The sequence below is a fragment of the Haliotis rufescens genome, unplaced genomic scaffold (genome assembly GCF_023055435.1).
Source record: "Haliotis rufescens isolate VD_foot unplaced genomic scaffold, xgHalRufe1.0.p SCAF_20, whole genome shotgun sequence".
Lineage (NCBI taxonomy): Eukaryota > Metazoa > Mollusca > Gastropoda > Lepetellida > Haliotidae > Haliotis > Haliotis rufescens.
The window spans coordinates 21020754-21039626 of NW_025963891.1; the positions used below are offsets into that span (position 1 = coordinate 21020754).

At 38.8% G+C, this 18873-nt stretch overlaps 1 protein-coding gene across 7 annotated transcripts in view; it reads right to left on the bottom strand.

Annotated features, from left to right (window-relative positions):
* The window catches only part of LOC124137805 (zinc finger MIZ domain-containing protein 1-like), a 423984-nt gene that overhangs the window by 17127 nt on the left and 387984 nt on the right, over window positions 1-18873 (bottom strand). For 6 of the 7 annotated variants that reach the window (XM_046504266.2, XM_046504301.2, XM_046504293.2 and 3 more), the window contains one exon: window positions 10253-10391. In XM_046504266.2, the coding sequence (XP_046360222.1) occupies window positions 10253-10391 (139 nt within the window). Of the gene's footprint in view, window positions 1-506; window positions 644-10252; window positions 10392-18873 lie in introns of those variants that run through there. The other variant, XM_046504307.2, reaches the window with a different exon arrangement.

Sequence of the window (18873 nt, forward strand, 5' to 3'; positions counted from 1 at the left end):
ACAGCACATCTAAACCCTATCTCATGAATTATTTTTAGCTCAGACTGCAAAAATCCTAAACATGTTGTGATCAAGTCATTGGATTTGACCTATATCTACATAGCTGGTGTCGCTCCCTGAAACAATCATCCTTGAAAACAAGGCCTATCACCCAAATTGTTTCTTCTATCATAATGAATTAAACATATTCTGCCCGTATTTGTCATTAACCGTATTAAAGTCGGACAAAAGTAGGCAGAGCTGGGAGCAACATCTTGTCAACTTGCTATTATTTCCAAGTGCACCTGAACCTCGCTATAGCGCAAATACAGAAAGAGATAACATCGCCAAGGTGATGCTAACTCATGAGCGATTTATCCCTCTTGCCCACAGCTGTGTGTACATACAGCTGAAGAGGCTAACATGCTATTCTTATTGAGTTAACACGTTGCACGCTATAACGAGGGAATCAACAAAGTGGGGACTATTGACTGGCAACAGACAAAGGCAAACAAGCAAATGGTAACCTCAGTATTGCTAGTTCAAGGGCTCCAGCGAGGGTTGTGTTCTCCGCTGCTGTTTCCATATAAATCCAATTTGTAAGAGAACGAGGGACAGATGGAGTGCGTCTTTTTCTCTGGTTAAGTCAGTGTCAATCACAGAGCACAAGTCATTACAGCATTCTCAGTCCCATTCATCATTGGCAACTTGCAGTGAAGAGAGGAGCCACAGTCCGTCTGCTGCTGATCGCTTAGTCAGTACACAGTCAGGAGTTACTCCTCGTCTGTTTCATATTCCCGCATATAAGCAGGTATCAGTGAGAAGTCTGGCTGCCTAGCTTGTTATCAACGTGACGAGGCGGCCTACAAGCTTCCCACTTTTCGTAGGTGAAAGCTGGGCCTACCGCTTCTCTGATGGCCAATCACACTGACCCGATCCGACGACTTTCCCAATGACCTGACGTCACGACAAAAACACGGAAACACCACGACCAAATTGCAGTATCTAGATATGATCAACACCACACAGGCTGAATGTCATCAAATACACACATATCTACATCCAGTCCAGCCTTATGCAACAAACACAATTCCATTGACAAGATCCTCTCAACTCAACTTGTATCTTACAACAAACACAACCACTGCCTACAATGATTGTTTATTAATGAAAAAATCCACCTCCTGATTACTGCAGACTTGCAGTCGGCAATGATCTATTAAAACCCACGATCAATGTCGTTCCCGCATGGCGGTCACATGACCACTCCATTAGCAACCAGATGGCTTTTGTTTCAATTATAGGCGATATCAAAATAATCCATCGCATAATCTACTCCGCCATTATCTTTCACAAATAATTAGCTATTTACGTGAAACATCTCTCATCAATTATCCCCTCATATTAATTAATTACATTTCATCGCATAAACAGTGAAGCCCAGCCCTTGTGTCGTAATTACAAAGTGAGAGTAATTTCATGATGAAAATCATCTAAACTGCACTTCTATTCATTAAACATGGCAACAAAGCATATCTAATTCATGAACTTATGTCTCCTCATGATTAGCATGGTGTCACCCGATTGGTTTCTATAAATAGTTTTCTTATTCTTGCCTGGGTATTTCCCTGAGCTCACACTGTAAAAAATCAGGAATAACCATGACAACAGAAAGTGTTGGAAAACTACTGAATGAATTCACGCTGTTATCTTCTATGGTCATTGCTCCTGTCAAGGCAGAACATAAACACTATAGTACCATAAGGTCCACACGGCAGAGAAAATAATAGCTGGCTCAGGTGTCTGAATATTCATGAAGGTTTTACCAATGCAATTCTGAAAATTATATTTGGTTCAAATGTTTGCTGACTAATATATCCATGTACACCATATACACTTATATTTCTGCTGAATTGTGTTTTTTACTTTATGTGCATAACATTATTTGAATAATGTAACAGCAAACAGATATCTTTATGTCATATGAGCACTTTAGTTACATTTAATTCCTAAACAAGGTTTCATTCCATAAAAGCGATCTTAGTACTACGGCTATGATACATGTGTCTATGTTAAGTGAATGTGAGTCATTATCGTCTTAGCGCTAAGATCGTATCAAATTGAAATGACCGTTACAATATTACTCCACATTACAGGACCATATCTCAAAATACAAAAATGAGCTACAAATAATTTTTAAAAAATAATCAACATTTTCCCCCCCATTCCAGTTCCAGAATCAAGCTGATTTAAGTCACTACTTATTACGTAGATAAAAAAGTGTGATTTTTTCAAGTGTGCCCTTTGATATTTCAGTGTACCTACAAGATGAATATGTGTTATCAATCTTCAAACTCGGTAAATGTCATTTCAGTTGTAATAGAGACAATTTGCACCATTCCTTTTACCGGTAAGTGAGATTGATAATACCCTTTTTCATTTCTGAATACCCAAATTTATTATATGAATCATACTGTGCTTTAAGCAAGTTTATTATTCTCCACATGTCATGTTAATCTGTGCTGAAGTACACTTATCACCGGCTCAATATATTAAATATTGCCAATGGGACTCAACTCGGGTGTAATACCGAGATATTCACATATCACTCTTTAACTCCTTGACTCCTGGGTACTTGGGAACATCAAGCTAATTTTGATTATTTAAATATTCCTTCTTTGTAACTGAATCTATACATACCACAACCTGCTGATGTCATGACTGACTGCTCTTATGCAGGCCAGGTGATATACACAAATGGGTCTGTTTGAACACAGTGAATGTGGTGAACATGAGGCTTATGTATTCCAACATAGAGGCTGAACCTCTGATGTAGCCAATGGGGGGTACAGTTTGATCAGGAAGTCACGACAGGAGACAGTTGATATGTGTGTCCATGTCATGAACCTCGATACTACAAAACAAATGTCAAATGCTACCTGTCACCTTTTGTTTGTGTTGATTCTGACGACGTGTCAACCCCATATCTACATGAAAAACAGTGAATCATAGGGAACTGAATCAAATATTCTTCGCCACATCAGCAAGAGAATGCATTATGAATATATGATTAAATGAATATATTTTCTGACAGAAACATTAATCTTTATATTTAGGCGACTACATGAATAAGTAAACCATGTCCGTTACATTAATAATAATACAGCGAAGTGCATGAGAATGTCCGTATCAATAATTTTCCTGTGCAACACCTGTGTGTGCAGGCTAACGTGACCATTGTCAAGCATACCAGCCGTGATCCTGCAACAGCTGTCATGGTAATTGGGTCATAATCTCTCACTGTGTTCTTTTATTCATGTCAAAATCGGACCAACAACACTCTACTAAACAACCAACCAAACACATAATCGATTCAATAACCAGCTTCTGCTTCCAGAGAAAGCACTATCGTTATTCAGAGATGTCGAGGAACATTTCTTACACAATATATTACTTAGGCCATAGCAACATAGAAATCATATGAGCAAGGGTTAAGATCTTAGTGCCCTCTTTGAATCAATAAAACAGCCAAAGCACGAATCATCATCGGAACATCACGTGATGTGTTGCTGATAGCCCACAATTGCCTCTTTAACCTAGCCAAGCTGCTCCACGGCACAGCAACAACCGACACACTAAATGTAACATTTTTAAATATTTGACAGGAAGGCTTTGGTGGTTTACACTTGAACCCAGCTTCCAGAAATAACATATGCCCTCTACCGGGTTAGGACAAATTCATTACATGTTGCTACACGTTGAGAAATAAGGCTTGAATCAATCAGTGAGACAGCATGATGGATAGGATTATTCCTGTGCGTTATGTATGCACTGCATACCTGCATGTGCTAAGGTTATATGTCAACGGTCTGGTCTCTTACATGTACTCTTGAAGCATTCTGGTATCTCGGGAAAGATTACCATCATGCACCTGGAGGAGCAGACGGAATAAAAGTCTCAGTTCTTGGTTAAAAACCAGACCAAAGAAAGTACATAAACTGGATAATTATTCTGATTCAGTCAGTCAGTCAGTCAGTCAGTCAGTCAGTCAGTCAGTCAGTCAGTCCGTCTAGCATTAAGGCCATCAGACCCATAGTACTTAAATGGTTTACACGTATGATTTTAAACAAGAGTTATTTATCTTACTGTGAAGATATAGGTAAAGTTTAAAATGACATTAACATTTGCCGACCAACATAATCTTTGCAATGTATGAAAATTATCTCTTACAGTTTTGGGAATTAAATATTTCCGCTCTCTTTCATTGAGAACACAGAGGTATATAACAGTGTTTCGTCTTCAATTACATATCAATGATTTGCACAAATACAGTTTGATCATCAGTTTACTAATTTGGTTTGTTATAAAGAGTTGTGAAATAGGCTTTCTATGAAATCCACTTTTCTCAAGAATAATTACTTGAACATGCTAACTTCAGAGCACCAGGAAGCATTATCTATAAGGTAGAGAGATCTCTTATGCAAGAAATGGTCAAAGCCCCCATAAATTAGCTTCATTACACAAATTAAACGCAGGCAAAGATTTCATAAAATTTTTGTTGACAGGTTGAATGTTAATATGATGGATTGTGTAATGTAAATACCAGTTAACCAATCATTGTCATAAACTGTGCCTTGGAGTATGGAGAGGGCTGTAAATCTCAGCCTCTTCTTGAAGAGTCACAAACCTGCTCTTAATGTCACCACATTTGCATTTCAAACATTAGCTTTGTAATTTGCGGAGATTAGATGAGTGGCTTACTGTGCTGAGCCTGAACCAGAGCCATCGTAGCAACAATCTTAGCGCTACGCCTATCGAAAGTGCATGCTAAGTTTGGGGAAAGACAGCCGCAGGGCTAAGATCACTTCATGAAGTAAGGCCCTGGGTGCTGTTCCTCAAAAAGATCTTAGTACTGCAATCATATTAAGTCTATGCTAAAGTATTTGTGAGTGAGTGAGTTGGGTTAAACGTTGCTTTTAACAGTATTCCAGTCTTATCGCGGCGTGTCCACCCTTAATGTGGGAAGAAAGCCCGAAGTGATGCAGGTCTTGGACGTTTACCAGTTCAGCGAAACCCATGAGTACGGGTATGGTGCAGAACCTGGAAACATAATTGGGGCGAACGGGGATTCGAACCCCAAATCATAGGTTTCTGGTGTGCGCAATACCCGTGCCCCAACCCCCGTCGCAGCGCTGAGATCAGTTTGGAATAAGCCCTGGTGTAAAGCCTCAATAGTTTGTACTTTTTCTATCAAAGTGAAATTGACATCATTATCAGGGACATATTGACATATGGATCTATTCATATACACCATGTTCATTTCAAAATAACGATCTCATAACCAGGGACATATTAGCAGACATAGCTATGTATACAAGTGTATCGTTTCACCCATTATGTTGATAGACAATGTTCATTTTGAGAAATTGACGCATTGCAACCATATGCCAATGGTCGTTTTGCCCCAGAGGAATTTTTAAGTCTGCAGAGGCAGACACACAAAGTGTTTAAGAATTTCAAGGATTTGATTTTACATGGAAGGGGTAACTACGAGGGGAAATGATAGTCTGGTGGCCATGACAACATTCTGTATATTTAGATGTGCTCTTGAAGAGGAAGTGGATTCATAGCATGGTGTCTGAGAAACTGGTAATGTGAAGTGCTCTTTTTAGGACTTGCTGTGCACAGAGATATTAATTCTGATAATTTGTTACACATTCCTTCAGCCAATCACAGGCAGAGATCCTGGTGGTCTTCACAAGCAGGAAGGGTAACCAAGAATTGATCATGTTACTGAACATGTCTGTCGTTCACCAATGGGCATCTTAATATTCTGGAGAATGGTTTTCATAATTTATTTTCAAATGCTCATCAATTCAAAATATAGTCAACAACTGCTTACGAGCTATCAGTGTTACTTACCACTAAAGGCCTGTTTGACCGGTGTCTCACAAAGGTGTGAATGCTTCATTTGCATATAAACAAAACAAATATTCTTTTTACAGTAATATAACCAAATTCTCAGAGAAGAGTCCTCACATGGTCGCGTGTCTTGTATGTCCATGTCCATAACCCAATCCTCACAAATGTCCAAATTGACCCGATAAAAAGAAATTTAGGATTCCTCCAATATACAAATCTCCAACTCACCATATCCCTTCCCTCATCCTGCCTCATACCAGGGTCTTGACTGATAACTACATTTACCACAACCCTCATCAATGCACCCTCCCCCCATCTCCCAATTTTAGGGGGTAGAGATGAAACTGTTGCATAACACCTGCCACTAGCCTTTTGAAGTGCCTTCACCACAAGGGTAATGGCCTCCACTGGACTGCCAGAGTATGAACTTTGCTGGTGCTGGCCCTCAACTGCCTGTGGAGCTGGCTTGTGGTAATGTACACCACAATAGCCAGGGTCAAGTGGTCACCGCTGCTCAGGCTCTACAGGTGGGGGTGCAGCCACCACATTTACATTTTATACTACCACCAGGTCAGGCTGACATATAGTAAACATGACTTGGCAAGATTTAAATCATGTATGTGGAAAGCCATAACTTATTCATCAGAGCTAGGATTTATGCCAGGCTGGTCCCATGCGGTTGTAAACTCAGACATGCTGACCTGGCACAGTCTCCTGGGCAGCTGGACAATATCTGATGTACACTGGACACCAGATGGGTCAAGCTTTTACTCGGTCACACTTCAATTTCAACAATATTTGGCTTGACTCAAAGCATATCTCTGCAATGTGACCCTTGATGACTTGACAGTTTCTAAATGTAACCATGACCTTTTCCACCAAATTGAAAAAAATATACCAAATATATAAACTGTCAAACTGGACAAAAGAAATCAAATATTCTATAAAAGAATTTACAAAACTAAAAAGAATTGAATTGCAAACTCGTTTCTACAAGACATTCCTGCAGTAGGAAACCTGATTATCAATGAAAGCTAACATTTCATTTTAAATCATTGGCATCTAATGAAGTTCATTGGTACCCTTACCCCTCTTATCTTATCTTATCTTATCCCCCCTCTCTGCAACTTTTAGGATCAGCCCTCAACCAGAACATCAACATCCCCTTATCTCCCATCACCTCCAACCCTGTCCCCATTCTAGCACCTTCCATTGCTTTTGTCCTACCTTACTCCTCATTAAGATCAACCAAACCTTAACTTGCAACAACCACTTGCCCTACCGTGATCATTGTCCCACCCTGTATGTTGTCTGAACCCATATAATGCTCCACCCTCTACACTGCCCTACCGTGATCGTTGTCTGACCCCATATAATGCTCCACCCTCTACACTGCCCTACTGTGATCGTTGTCTGACCCCATATAATGCTCTACCATCGACACTGCCCTACCGTGATCGTTGTCTGACCCCATATAATGCTCCACCCTCTACACTGCCCTACCGTGATCGTTGTCTGACCCCATATAATGCTCTACCCTCTACACTGCCCTACCGTGATCGTTGTCTGACCCCATATAATGCTCCACCCTCTACACTGCCCTACTGTGATCGTTGTCTGACCCCATATAATGCTCCACCCTCTACACTGCCCTACCGTGATCGTTGTCTGACCCCATATAATGCTCCACCCTCTACACTGCCCTACAGCCGCACACACTAGCCTGGTGATCAGCATTTCCATGTTTGATACACTCCTCACAATCCCACCATGGGGGGGACCCACAGCTCTCGTTAAACCACTGATTTACAACCTATCCCACACACGTGCCATTTACAACCTATCCCACACATTAATGCCTCACTGACAAATTGTAGCAATTATGCTTAAAAAGAGTGAAGTATGAAATATTACTGAAAATATATTTTTTTGTTCCAATGAAAAACAGGAAGGTACAAAGAGCCCCAATAGTCTTTTAATCCATTAAGCTTTGAGGGAATCTCAATCTTAATATATTGAACTTGTAAGCTATGAACATTCACAGGTGACAAAACATATTCCATCATGGAGTCTGAACATCAGTAATGGACGAGAAGACATCTTAACGACAAAGTAAACATCAACTACTTCTGATCTATACAAAATATACTGCTAATGCAACATACCTGCAACATTTTGTAGCATGCACTCAGTGACCTTTCGCATTTATCCATAATAGTGGGTATTGATTTCCAAGACTCACTAATGAACATACCGATTAGCAAGTAGGCTCCGATACAGCATGTACAGTTTCCGGAAGACCCATAGAGGATGCAAGTTTCGAAACTGTCCGATCTATTTTAGCTAAAAGGGCGAACAGCGCACCTATTGATTAGGTCCTATTTAGGACACACTTCAAAACTGCTTATTCAGCATACATGAATCTTCTACATCCAAATCAAAAATGACATTTACGTCCCTGCTGTCTTTTTACAATGGTTCAATTAATTGGACATGGGTCCGTCAGTTATATGATCAAGATCCATTAATTATTGAATTCCTTTCTGATTAATAGACAGCAAATGTCACCTTAAAGAGTATTCTTTAGCATGTTTAGCGTGGTCCCCAGCAATGAAAATATTGGAGCAAGGAACGACATGATACAATGCCGCTGAATCAGCCTTGAAAATACCCCATACCTTTAATGAATGGTGTGTTCAGTGCATTCATGTAACACAAATCCTTAACCTTTTTAATATACAATCCAAAAATACCTTCCAGTACTATTTTCAGCATAGTTTAATAATACATCAAGATACTAAGCGAGATGACCTATCCTGAAGAAACTCGGCCATGGGAGTCAGACTGGTGACAGCAAATCATGAATTGAAAATAAATCTCATGCTTAGCATTTTGATTGCCACATGAAAAGACAAAATTCTCAGCTTAAAACAAACGGTGACAAACTTCATATAGATTCACGAACTCAGAAAATGAATTATTCCAACAATCATATACATTTATGATAAGTGTAAACAGAGACCTTGAAATCCATTTACCTCCTATATGTGCGAGATAACATATCTGGTGGCAATCCCTCACTATGCAGAGCAAGTGTTCAGGCTACGTACGACATAACTAGGCCTCCTGATGGCTGCTGTCCCCGCAGTGTCGCTCCAGAAGGAGCCGGCAGCGACATATTGCCAGGGAACGTGATACCTGCATGTCACAGGCTCCATTGCACTGCACTCATATCACTCAGCTTCGTCTACAACTCGTCTAACCCCAAAAAATTGTTTTCATACATAAACTAGTTTTGTTCATTTTTCATTCACTTGCAAAGGGTTTGTTTCATCTTTTAGAATGGTTAATTACATAAACAATGCCATGTCAAGTTTTATTTCATTAGGATGTGACTTAGAAAATGTAAAATATCACTTTCCCAGGATACGTGTTATGAGCGACAATATCAAATATCTTATTTTCCATATTCATTAATGATTATTTATTAACAGTGGATCACAAACCGCATTTAGTTTCAATTGTATGAAAGCTTTTCCTCCCCATTCAAGAAAGACTTTCAGGTCCCCTATTAATCCTGTTCCATGTACACAGACACCACATACTTCGTTAATCAGTCAGATAACATTCTCCTTTCACACCTTTGCCCAATCATCGTAGCCTGTAACATTCTTGTGTATGTACTAAACACTCGCACATATTATTAGCCATGTTTTTCACACAAAGCAACAGCCTGAGGTATATAAAACGCTTGCTCAGCCAGCTGGTAATTGGGTGCAACGTTAACCTAGCTTTCTAAAGCGTCTCGTGAAGTCGAGTTGCCCAAGGAACACTGACAAGTGTATCACAAAGACCAACAAAAGATTCAAGTGGAGTTTTCACCCAAGTCCTGCTTGGTGATCTTTATGTGGCCTACATTCAGACTCTATCAAACCATTACCGGGGCCAAAGACTGCTTTTGTGCCTGGGAGTGATCCCACGCTTCAATGATTTCCATCTCTTTTAAGGGAAACTGTAGTTAACATTGTCCTGACTCAAAAGACGCTTTTACCCCACAAATGCTGAGGGTGTTGGGTCGCAATGAAAGGCATTGTTCAGTGACCACCCCAATATGACACATTTCACTCCACATCCTTTTTTTTCCGTGTTTTCCGGTGTGGTTAAAAAGATGAGGACAGCCTATATCAAATAACACAAAGACTGTTTCCTGCAGTCAAAGATGACCGAATAAAGTTTTCTTTGAACTCATAATTTGCCATCTATTATTGAACAGTGAATCAGAAAACTAATTACAGACTGATTAAGTTTAAAATATTGCGAAGTTATAATGCGGAATGATGTTAAAACTTACCCAGGATGCACTGGTGGCATTGATTTCATCTGTTGGTGCATGGCGGGTGGTGGAACCTTCCCAAGATCGTTGGGACGATTTTTCTGGTGTCTTAAAAGTAACGACCTTCCCAATTCCTCACACCAAGACGTCAGCAGACCTGAAACATATAAAAAGTTATTTAGACATACGAGTGAGTGAGCCAGTATTACACTTTCAGCAATATTCCAGCAATGTCACAATGGGAGATCACAGAAATGAGCTTCACACATTGTACCCAGGCAGGGAATGGACCCGCTGATTGGATGCAACGAACCAACACTTATTGAGACATATAATCAAATATTGAAAATACCAGTACTGTAAAAAAATAATGAAACATTAAAACCAAGGCATATCTTTTAAATATCAGTCATGACCATAAACATACATTTGGATAAGTAGGGGAATTTTTTCAGCTTGCTGGAAATGTAAGAAATGTTCATATGTCAATCAGTTGCGAAATATTCTTTCAAACAAGTATGATTCCATATTAGTGAAGAATCATTTCTAAAAAGAATTGATGTAAATATACAACATCAACACCAGAGAAAAAGGGAGAAAGGTCAATATTTGTAACGAAACCATGAAGTTCTGACAATGGTTTCTAGCTGATAAAACAGTGTGACTAAGTTGTCCATGTCATCACAGCATGAAATCCACACTCCCATCAACTCCTGTTAAATTATTATCCACTCACACAAGCAACCTGTAGACTCCTACAAATCTCATTCTTTCCACCATGTCAATCAAAACAAATAGTCGTCAAACTGATTCTGTAATTGTCTATGTTAAGACTTCCTTTCTCAAACAACTGCGACACTGATTACTGATTGGAAGTGTCCTCTCAACCCATATACGTGGGTAAACACCCCGGACTGTGCTGACGTAAATGTTCAGCTTCTTGCCAATCACTTGACCCATTACCACAAAGAGGATTTCCCCCAGCTATTTATAGCCCATAGTAAGATCCTAGTATGTCCCATGATTCACATGACAATTATTTATCAACAGTGTGTCCACCTCAGCAGTGGTATTTAGCAGAACCTACAATCAGGCACAGAAGACAAAGTGTTGATAAACTGTCACCGAGGGAGTGAGTTGGGTTTATCGCCGCTTTTAACAGTATTCCCGTTATATCACAGCGTGTCAGCTTAATGTGGGAGGAAACTCTGCACTGCGAATCGCGGCGCCTTAGGCGACTGGGGCACCCATGCACCCAACAAACATTGAAATCATACATACTACTGAATAGAAGTTATATATTTTTATGACTATAGTTAATCTATTATGTCACATATGAAAACAATTGGGTACTCTTTTGAATAGTTTATGAATGTTTCTTTTACTAGGACTTAAGAACAAACAGACACACTTTCTAGAAGAAATCTGTTTTTATATTCGAGTCCCCTTTCTTACGTAGCAGCACATTTATTCATAGACAACTATGTATGGATTTAATATTCATCATTAATTTGAACTCTGTAAAAAAAGAAGCAATTGTATAGCTTAATCAGAGATAGAAAGGATTTTTATGTACCCTCTGGAGTGAGTGAGTGAGTACTGTTTTATGCTGCTTTTAGCAATATTCCAGCAATATCATGGTGGTGGTGGTGGTGGGGAGACACCAGAAATGGGCTTCACACATTGTTCCAAAGCGGGCAATCCAACCCAGGTCTTTGTTGTGATGAGAGAATGTTTTAACCACAAGGCTACCCCACTATGTTACCTTTGTAACTTAAGTGTCCACAAGAATACTGCTTTTCTCCATCAACACACCCAGTGAGTGTCATTTCATCATGAACCGGACTACATGAGCCTGTAATCAAGGTCCGACTTCCTTGTCATAGCCACTGATAACATCCTATTCAAATTCTGAGTCCCCAGTTTTAGTTTAATGTATCCTACTATGCATGTTTGCACAAGTTACTCTTATTAAGAACACTTTGCTCTGTTTTTTTTATAATATACGTCCTGACATGGTATTTAATTCCTAAACTATGACTTCAAAGTGTGACCTTCAGTCACCAGGAACTGTTATTCTGTGTGTTAATGATTTTAACCCTGCCTGGCATTTTTATTCAAGAAATTTCTAACCCTGTTAATGTACATGTACGACTGTTATTAAAATTAAAGAGTGAGTGAGTGATTATGGTTTAACGCTGCTTTTAGCAATTTTCCTGCAATATCATGGTGGGTGCACCAGAAATATACTTCACACATCGAAACCAGGTCTTCGGTGTGACAAGCGAACACTTTAACCACTAGGCTACCCCAAAGTAAAGATTATGTACTAACTGCTACTCACAATGAATGTAGCTTCATGTTTCTGGACAACTCCATAACATTCAGAAACATCATAGCAATGAGAAGTACCACTGTATCTTAACTAAACCAACTGGTTGACAGTTAATGTCTTCATGCATAAATTCTTGTGTTTGTACAATTTATATGTATTTGATTGATTTTGTCGGAACAAGATAAACATAACCCACTAATTCAATGATGATGGAGAATGGTGCCATGTTAATAGTTTGGTAAATAGTTAATGACACATACATACTGATGCACTACAATGAACTGATCCCATTTATCTGCTTACTTAACCATTCTGAACCAACAAGTTTATGGTTAACAGAGGGATAAAAGTATTATTGTCAACAGGTGACTGGTTCCTTATGGCATAACATCAACAGTTGTGTATCCGTGTTACCAGTGTGGGCACGAACCATATACCTTGATAACTGTTCTATTTACAAATCCTGACATTCAGATTCACCACCCCACCCTTCCCTGTCCCAACACACACAACAATTCCTTGTAAGGCAACATTGAAACAGTGTTAAATTAAGCAATAAAGTCAAGGGGGCCTTGCCATAGGAGGGCCCTACATACAAATACCATAGAGGACCTGAAGAACTCGAAGATCCCCCTTAATATTAAACTGATAAAACTAGTGTGGGCATAAGACCTCTTCTGATTTGTTGAGTAAACTGGTAAATCTTGTGTCAGTATTTAGTGGTTCGTACATCAGAAATAAAATACTTTCATTCCCATTTCTTGCCCAGAAATTGAAGATAATTGATTTTTTCAAATATTATTCTCGTAATGTAATATGGAAAAGTCCATGACATACCGTATTTGACGTAATAAGCGCCCCGCTCTAATAAGCGCCCACGGCGATATTTGCTAATATATTGGCTCGTGAACAATCCCAATTTGCACCCTTTCCGATTGATCAATGTACGCAATACTTATTTATTCGCGTATACTACGCACTCGTGTGTTATATGCACCCTTAATTATGGGCAATTAAATTCTGGAAAAAATATATCTCTCGTATATAAACATTCCAGGCTGTCAGCATAAACCACGAAATTTATCTTTCAACTCAACTCAACAAAATAATATTCTAATGAGAGCCCCATATTTCTAATTTTGAGAGCGCCCTGGGCGCTTATTACGTCGAATACGGTAATCAACTATAAATGCAATATATGCGTAAATAAATCGTGTCAGCAGCAAATTGAAACAAAGGTGTAAGGAAAAACATCGGAACACATGAAATGACTCCTACCAGGAAATAGCTTCCACTTAAACATCATCATAAATAATATCAAAAGTATATGATGTATAAATGACCTGTCATATTTCCCTGTGGAGTGAACTGCATGACACACGAGCTGAATGACTGCATAGCTTGCGGGGATGTAGATAGGGAGACCACAGAATGCCGGTTTTATGTGTAGCTGGTGAAATAGGGTAGTTACGCCAACATAACATCGCAATATACCAATACTTTCCACAGTCACCCTAGTCAATCTATGAATCAAATTCCATAATTCCTCTGGGATATATCTTATTCCAACTACTACTGCAAACAGAAGTGTTTCTTCTTAATTTGGATCTAAATAAAACTGGATTTGACCAACATAACTTACATGGGTTAAGAATAAACATTTCTCAAAGACTGCGTAGTTAAACTCACAAGTTGGACTAGTTGCTTATCCAATTGCACTGGATCTAAGCTTACAATACCATCATACAGATGGTGTCAAACAGAATGGAAATAGCCTTTAGTCCTATCAAGTAGTTACTGAGTAAAGTCTTCAGACCCTTCACTTTGATAGGGGATGAAAGTACGCCAGATATTGTGTTACTTACACTTTCTGTCTACAATGACATTTGTGTTTTGTTTGTTTGTATGGCGGCCGTCTGTAAATAATCGAGTCTGGACCAGACTCGCCAGTGATTGACATCATGTGCATTGATCTACCCACTGATCCTGTTAATCGTCTCTTACAACAAGCATAGTCGCCTATTATGCAAGCATGGGTTGCTGAAGACCTATTCTGACACAGATCTTTTGTAGCTTGTGAAATACTCCTGCTTGTGATCAGGTTTTCTGTTCATGTTTTTGATTACCTGTGTCAAGATGCACAAGGTAATTAAAATAATAACATATCTAAATAAATTTAAATATCGGGCAACTGAATTAGGCATTTGTCTAGGAAATCCTTAACCCTGCCTTATCGAATATACTACTTAATGAGTAAAACTACCAACAACTTATATTCACAGATTATTTCAATTTGAAAGGCATACATCACCAATAAGCACAAGCTTATGTGACTTCCATGGCACAGGTGTGCTATCAATCATACCTACAAGTATCAATAAGTATCACAGATTGCTTGCATCAGCAATAAATCAACCACCTCTAAATTGACTGCTTTAAGCTGTGGATCTGCATGCCCAGTTTTTAGTTTTACCGCAAGAATGACAAAGCAGATCGAGCTATATGTGGCGATATTGGATGTTCCGTGACAATAGAAATCAATGGAGCAAGAAGGATCAGTGATATTCAGCCCCAGGGTACACAACTGGAATTGAGCATGAATGAAGGGGAAATGTTGCTTGATGGAGACACGGGGGCCATGGCATCTCTCACCGCTACCATCCCCTGTGACTATAAATAGACTGCGTCTGCTAGTCAATATCCCCGTCCTCCCTTTATTAAATTGACTTGGTCAACATTCCCTATCTCAATCTGTTGTGTCCTAGACTGTCTCAATCAAGAGTTACATGCCCTTGTGTGAACTCTCCCTCCCATTCCCTTCTAGTCATGGTGTTAATTAATTGCCCTCTCGTTTAACCAATGCCTCGCTACCCGAATCACTCTTGCCAGTTTTCACAGTCAAATCACATTTTCCCCTTGCAATAAAAAAATTCCTACTGGACAAAAACATTGTTTTTCTTCCAAGTCTTTCAAGGGAAAACTAAATGATAAGAAAGGACAAGCATCAGTAGTGTGATTTCCGTCCTAACAAGCGGGGCAGTAAATAACACAACAGCCATCCTTAGGAAGAAGCAATGGAACAGCCTGAAGCTAAATGGCTACAATGCCATCTGCCTGTAAGACAATCCAACTACAAATACATTATGGCACAAACCCGACAACCAGGCAAGACCACCATACCTCATAGCCTATTTAAAATGATGACCCTTGACATGATTCTAAGTGTCCAATGACTGAGGAAGGTGGCAGGGTCTCCTCGCACCTAGCCACACCACCGAGTGCTAACTCTGAAGGAAAGGGGATTATCTCCTGTGGTTCACTGTTTGTTGACATCCAGGTTTTGGTTCGTCCAAACAGCCACACTGGAGATGTGGGCCGGAGATGGGAATCAATATGTGATGACCAGGCACCATCCTCTACACTAAGGCTGTTACAATACCAGCGGTTTGCTCGAGTCAAATAGCATTAGGATACTTTCTGGATATCATTAACTTTGGATATTATATTTGTTCAAGATTTCTTTGATTTTGTCTTATTGGTAACTGTATTTGCTTTGCTATGAGCTTATGAATATATACATGTATGTTTGCGATAATGCCCCTGCCATGTTTCATCTGTTCCTAATTGGAATGTCCCTGCAATAAATTAATACATTATCTGTTCTTATCTATAGGACATCCTTGTGTCTTTACCAAATTTGAAAGCTATTTTATGGACATTTTCGATGACAGTCATCCATCTGCTCTGAAGTCCTGAATACGCATCCATGTATTATATTCTGACAAACCCTTAACTGGTCACAGAATTTTGTTTTCTAAAATTCCATTGAAATTAATTTTAATTTGCAGCAATATGATGTTTATATTTCAGATTTCTCATCACGGTAAAAATATGCTTCTTCAAATCTTAAAGTTCTTCATACATGGATATATATAATCCTTAAATACCATTGAAATACAATGTAATAGAAATTATGGTACAATACAGAAATACCGAAACATGACATCTGTGAACAGCCCAAACAATTTCCTTTGCGAGCATTTAAAATATTTCACAACTAATCCTAAAGTGACCACTGACCTTGACCTGTTCAAGTGGTAACCTCTGACCTCTACATAGACACAGTAGGAAGTATTGAAGCAAATTATTGGAGGAAGTTGGGAGAATGTATTTCCTCTGTGTGGGGGCTTGTTAACTTCAGCAACTATTTGCATAGCACAAAACAGGATGTACTCCAAACAAAATTTTATCATATATTACAGAACTCCCTTCCTCTTCCCAAAACTTAAAACACGAAACTTATCAAAATTGCAACAAACAAAAACCTACTGAGGAACAAAATTCCTCCTAATATCAATGCCAATAATTGAAAATATGAAGGATGTAGTCTTACTATCCACAAACAATAATTTAATAGACAGTGTCAATAAGAGGCTACCAGGAAAGCTCTCAAAACACATTGATATCATTTTGCTCAAACTTTGTAAAACTGTTTCTCAATTGATTCAGATTTACTTTAAAGACTTGGGTGGACTTGACAAAAGCTATGTTGTAATGATTACATACTCCCTAGTATGAAGATGCTAATGTGTAATATGAGGTACGCACTCATAGTCTCTGATGGAAAAAAAACAAAACCTTCCGTCCATGCTTGACCTCAACCACACTCCACACCCAATCCCCATTCAGCCAAATGTCAATGATTGGAACCAACCTTCCACTAGTGTCGCTGACTTCACAGCAGCTAGGCTGTGTCTCATACTGTTAGCAAAGTGATTTATTTACATAAACTGTTCTCCGTCAACCCTGGGGGATAAACAGAGTTATTCCCCTTTGAGCATCTTTCAGGCAAGACAAACCAGAAAGAAAGAAAGAAATTTCAAAACTGGTTTTTGTGTGTTTTCAACAATCTTAAAATTTAAGCATGAAAAAATGAATAAGAAATTACTTATCAGAAAGTGTAAACCAAAATGAACTAACCCTTGACTGCAATAACAAATGCTCACACATTCAATTCATACTATTCAAACTATTAAACACATTTTCACAAAACCATCCCCCCACCCCGTAAAAAATCCCAACAAAACCAACACATTTGTTTGATAGCTAAAAAAGTTGTTTACTTTCTAAATTAATAAGCGGCTCTGAAATGTCATTGCCATATATAGCAGCAATGCAAATAAGAAAAGCTATAATTGTCAAGGTAGCTCTAAAAAAGGCATGTCTTTCTGCATGTTTGTAAACTCGTGTCTAGTGCTTATGACCCGGGTTTGCCGAGACAACAAACACCTACTGTAGAATCTGAGTGAACAAATACAACAGTGATACAACGCGCGACAAATCCTTTAAGGTTGCAGAACATGTGTGAATATTAATATTGTCTTATATTCGCTCTTTGCCGTTCAATGCCACGCTGTAAGCTATTGCCATGACTCACTATCAATGAAGTGTCAGGCAGTGTTTGCTTGGAGCAACTTCAAATAAATTACGAATACAAGCATCATGTGTCTGAGGATATATTTATGGAGCATATTTAATCAAATGAGCATTTGTGAAATTATGCATACAATTTTTTCACTGCCGTTTTTGGGCTTCGATTCAGACAAACAGAAGCCTTACTGTTGGGGGTATGGTGTTAACAACCATTTTTCTTCAATCAGTTATTAACCATGCATAAATATTACCATTGAAAACAAATTTACATTGACAAATGATAATGTTTATGTCATTCTATGTTTCTATGGCCAACAGTCATTCCCAACTTAATTGCTACTTAAAAACACATAACCATGTCTGCATTTGGAGAACATTACTATCCACAAGTGTATCACGCATAGAACTATAGCTTAAACTGATGCTCACACACAGGATTAATGCCTTGAACCTTCAATGCAGAGATTTCAGGAAAATAATATATCTAATACCACTTTTGCCAGAATATTCAGGTGATTTTTGTTAAAATTTAAACATACAGCAGAAAATAAATTGAGAAATTAAGGATTAAAGGAAATATAAGAAATGGCACACACACAGATGACATAGTCAAAGCAAGGATGCTCAAGACCTGGGCCCACTTGCACAAAGTGATTAGCGCAAAGATGATCTTAACTCCCATACTCTAACACAGACTTACAATTATAGTCTTAGCGATAAGATTGTTTTGTGCAAGTGACCCCTGTTGAGGACAAAATGAATAAACGTCTTCAGTCCTTATTTCATCCCTTGTACTCCTTCCTTGCAGAGGAAGCATAACCTAGCTCCATGGATAAAGTGTTTGATCATTGTTTCGACAACTCGGGTTCGA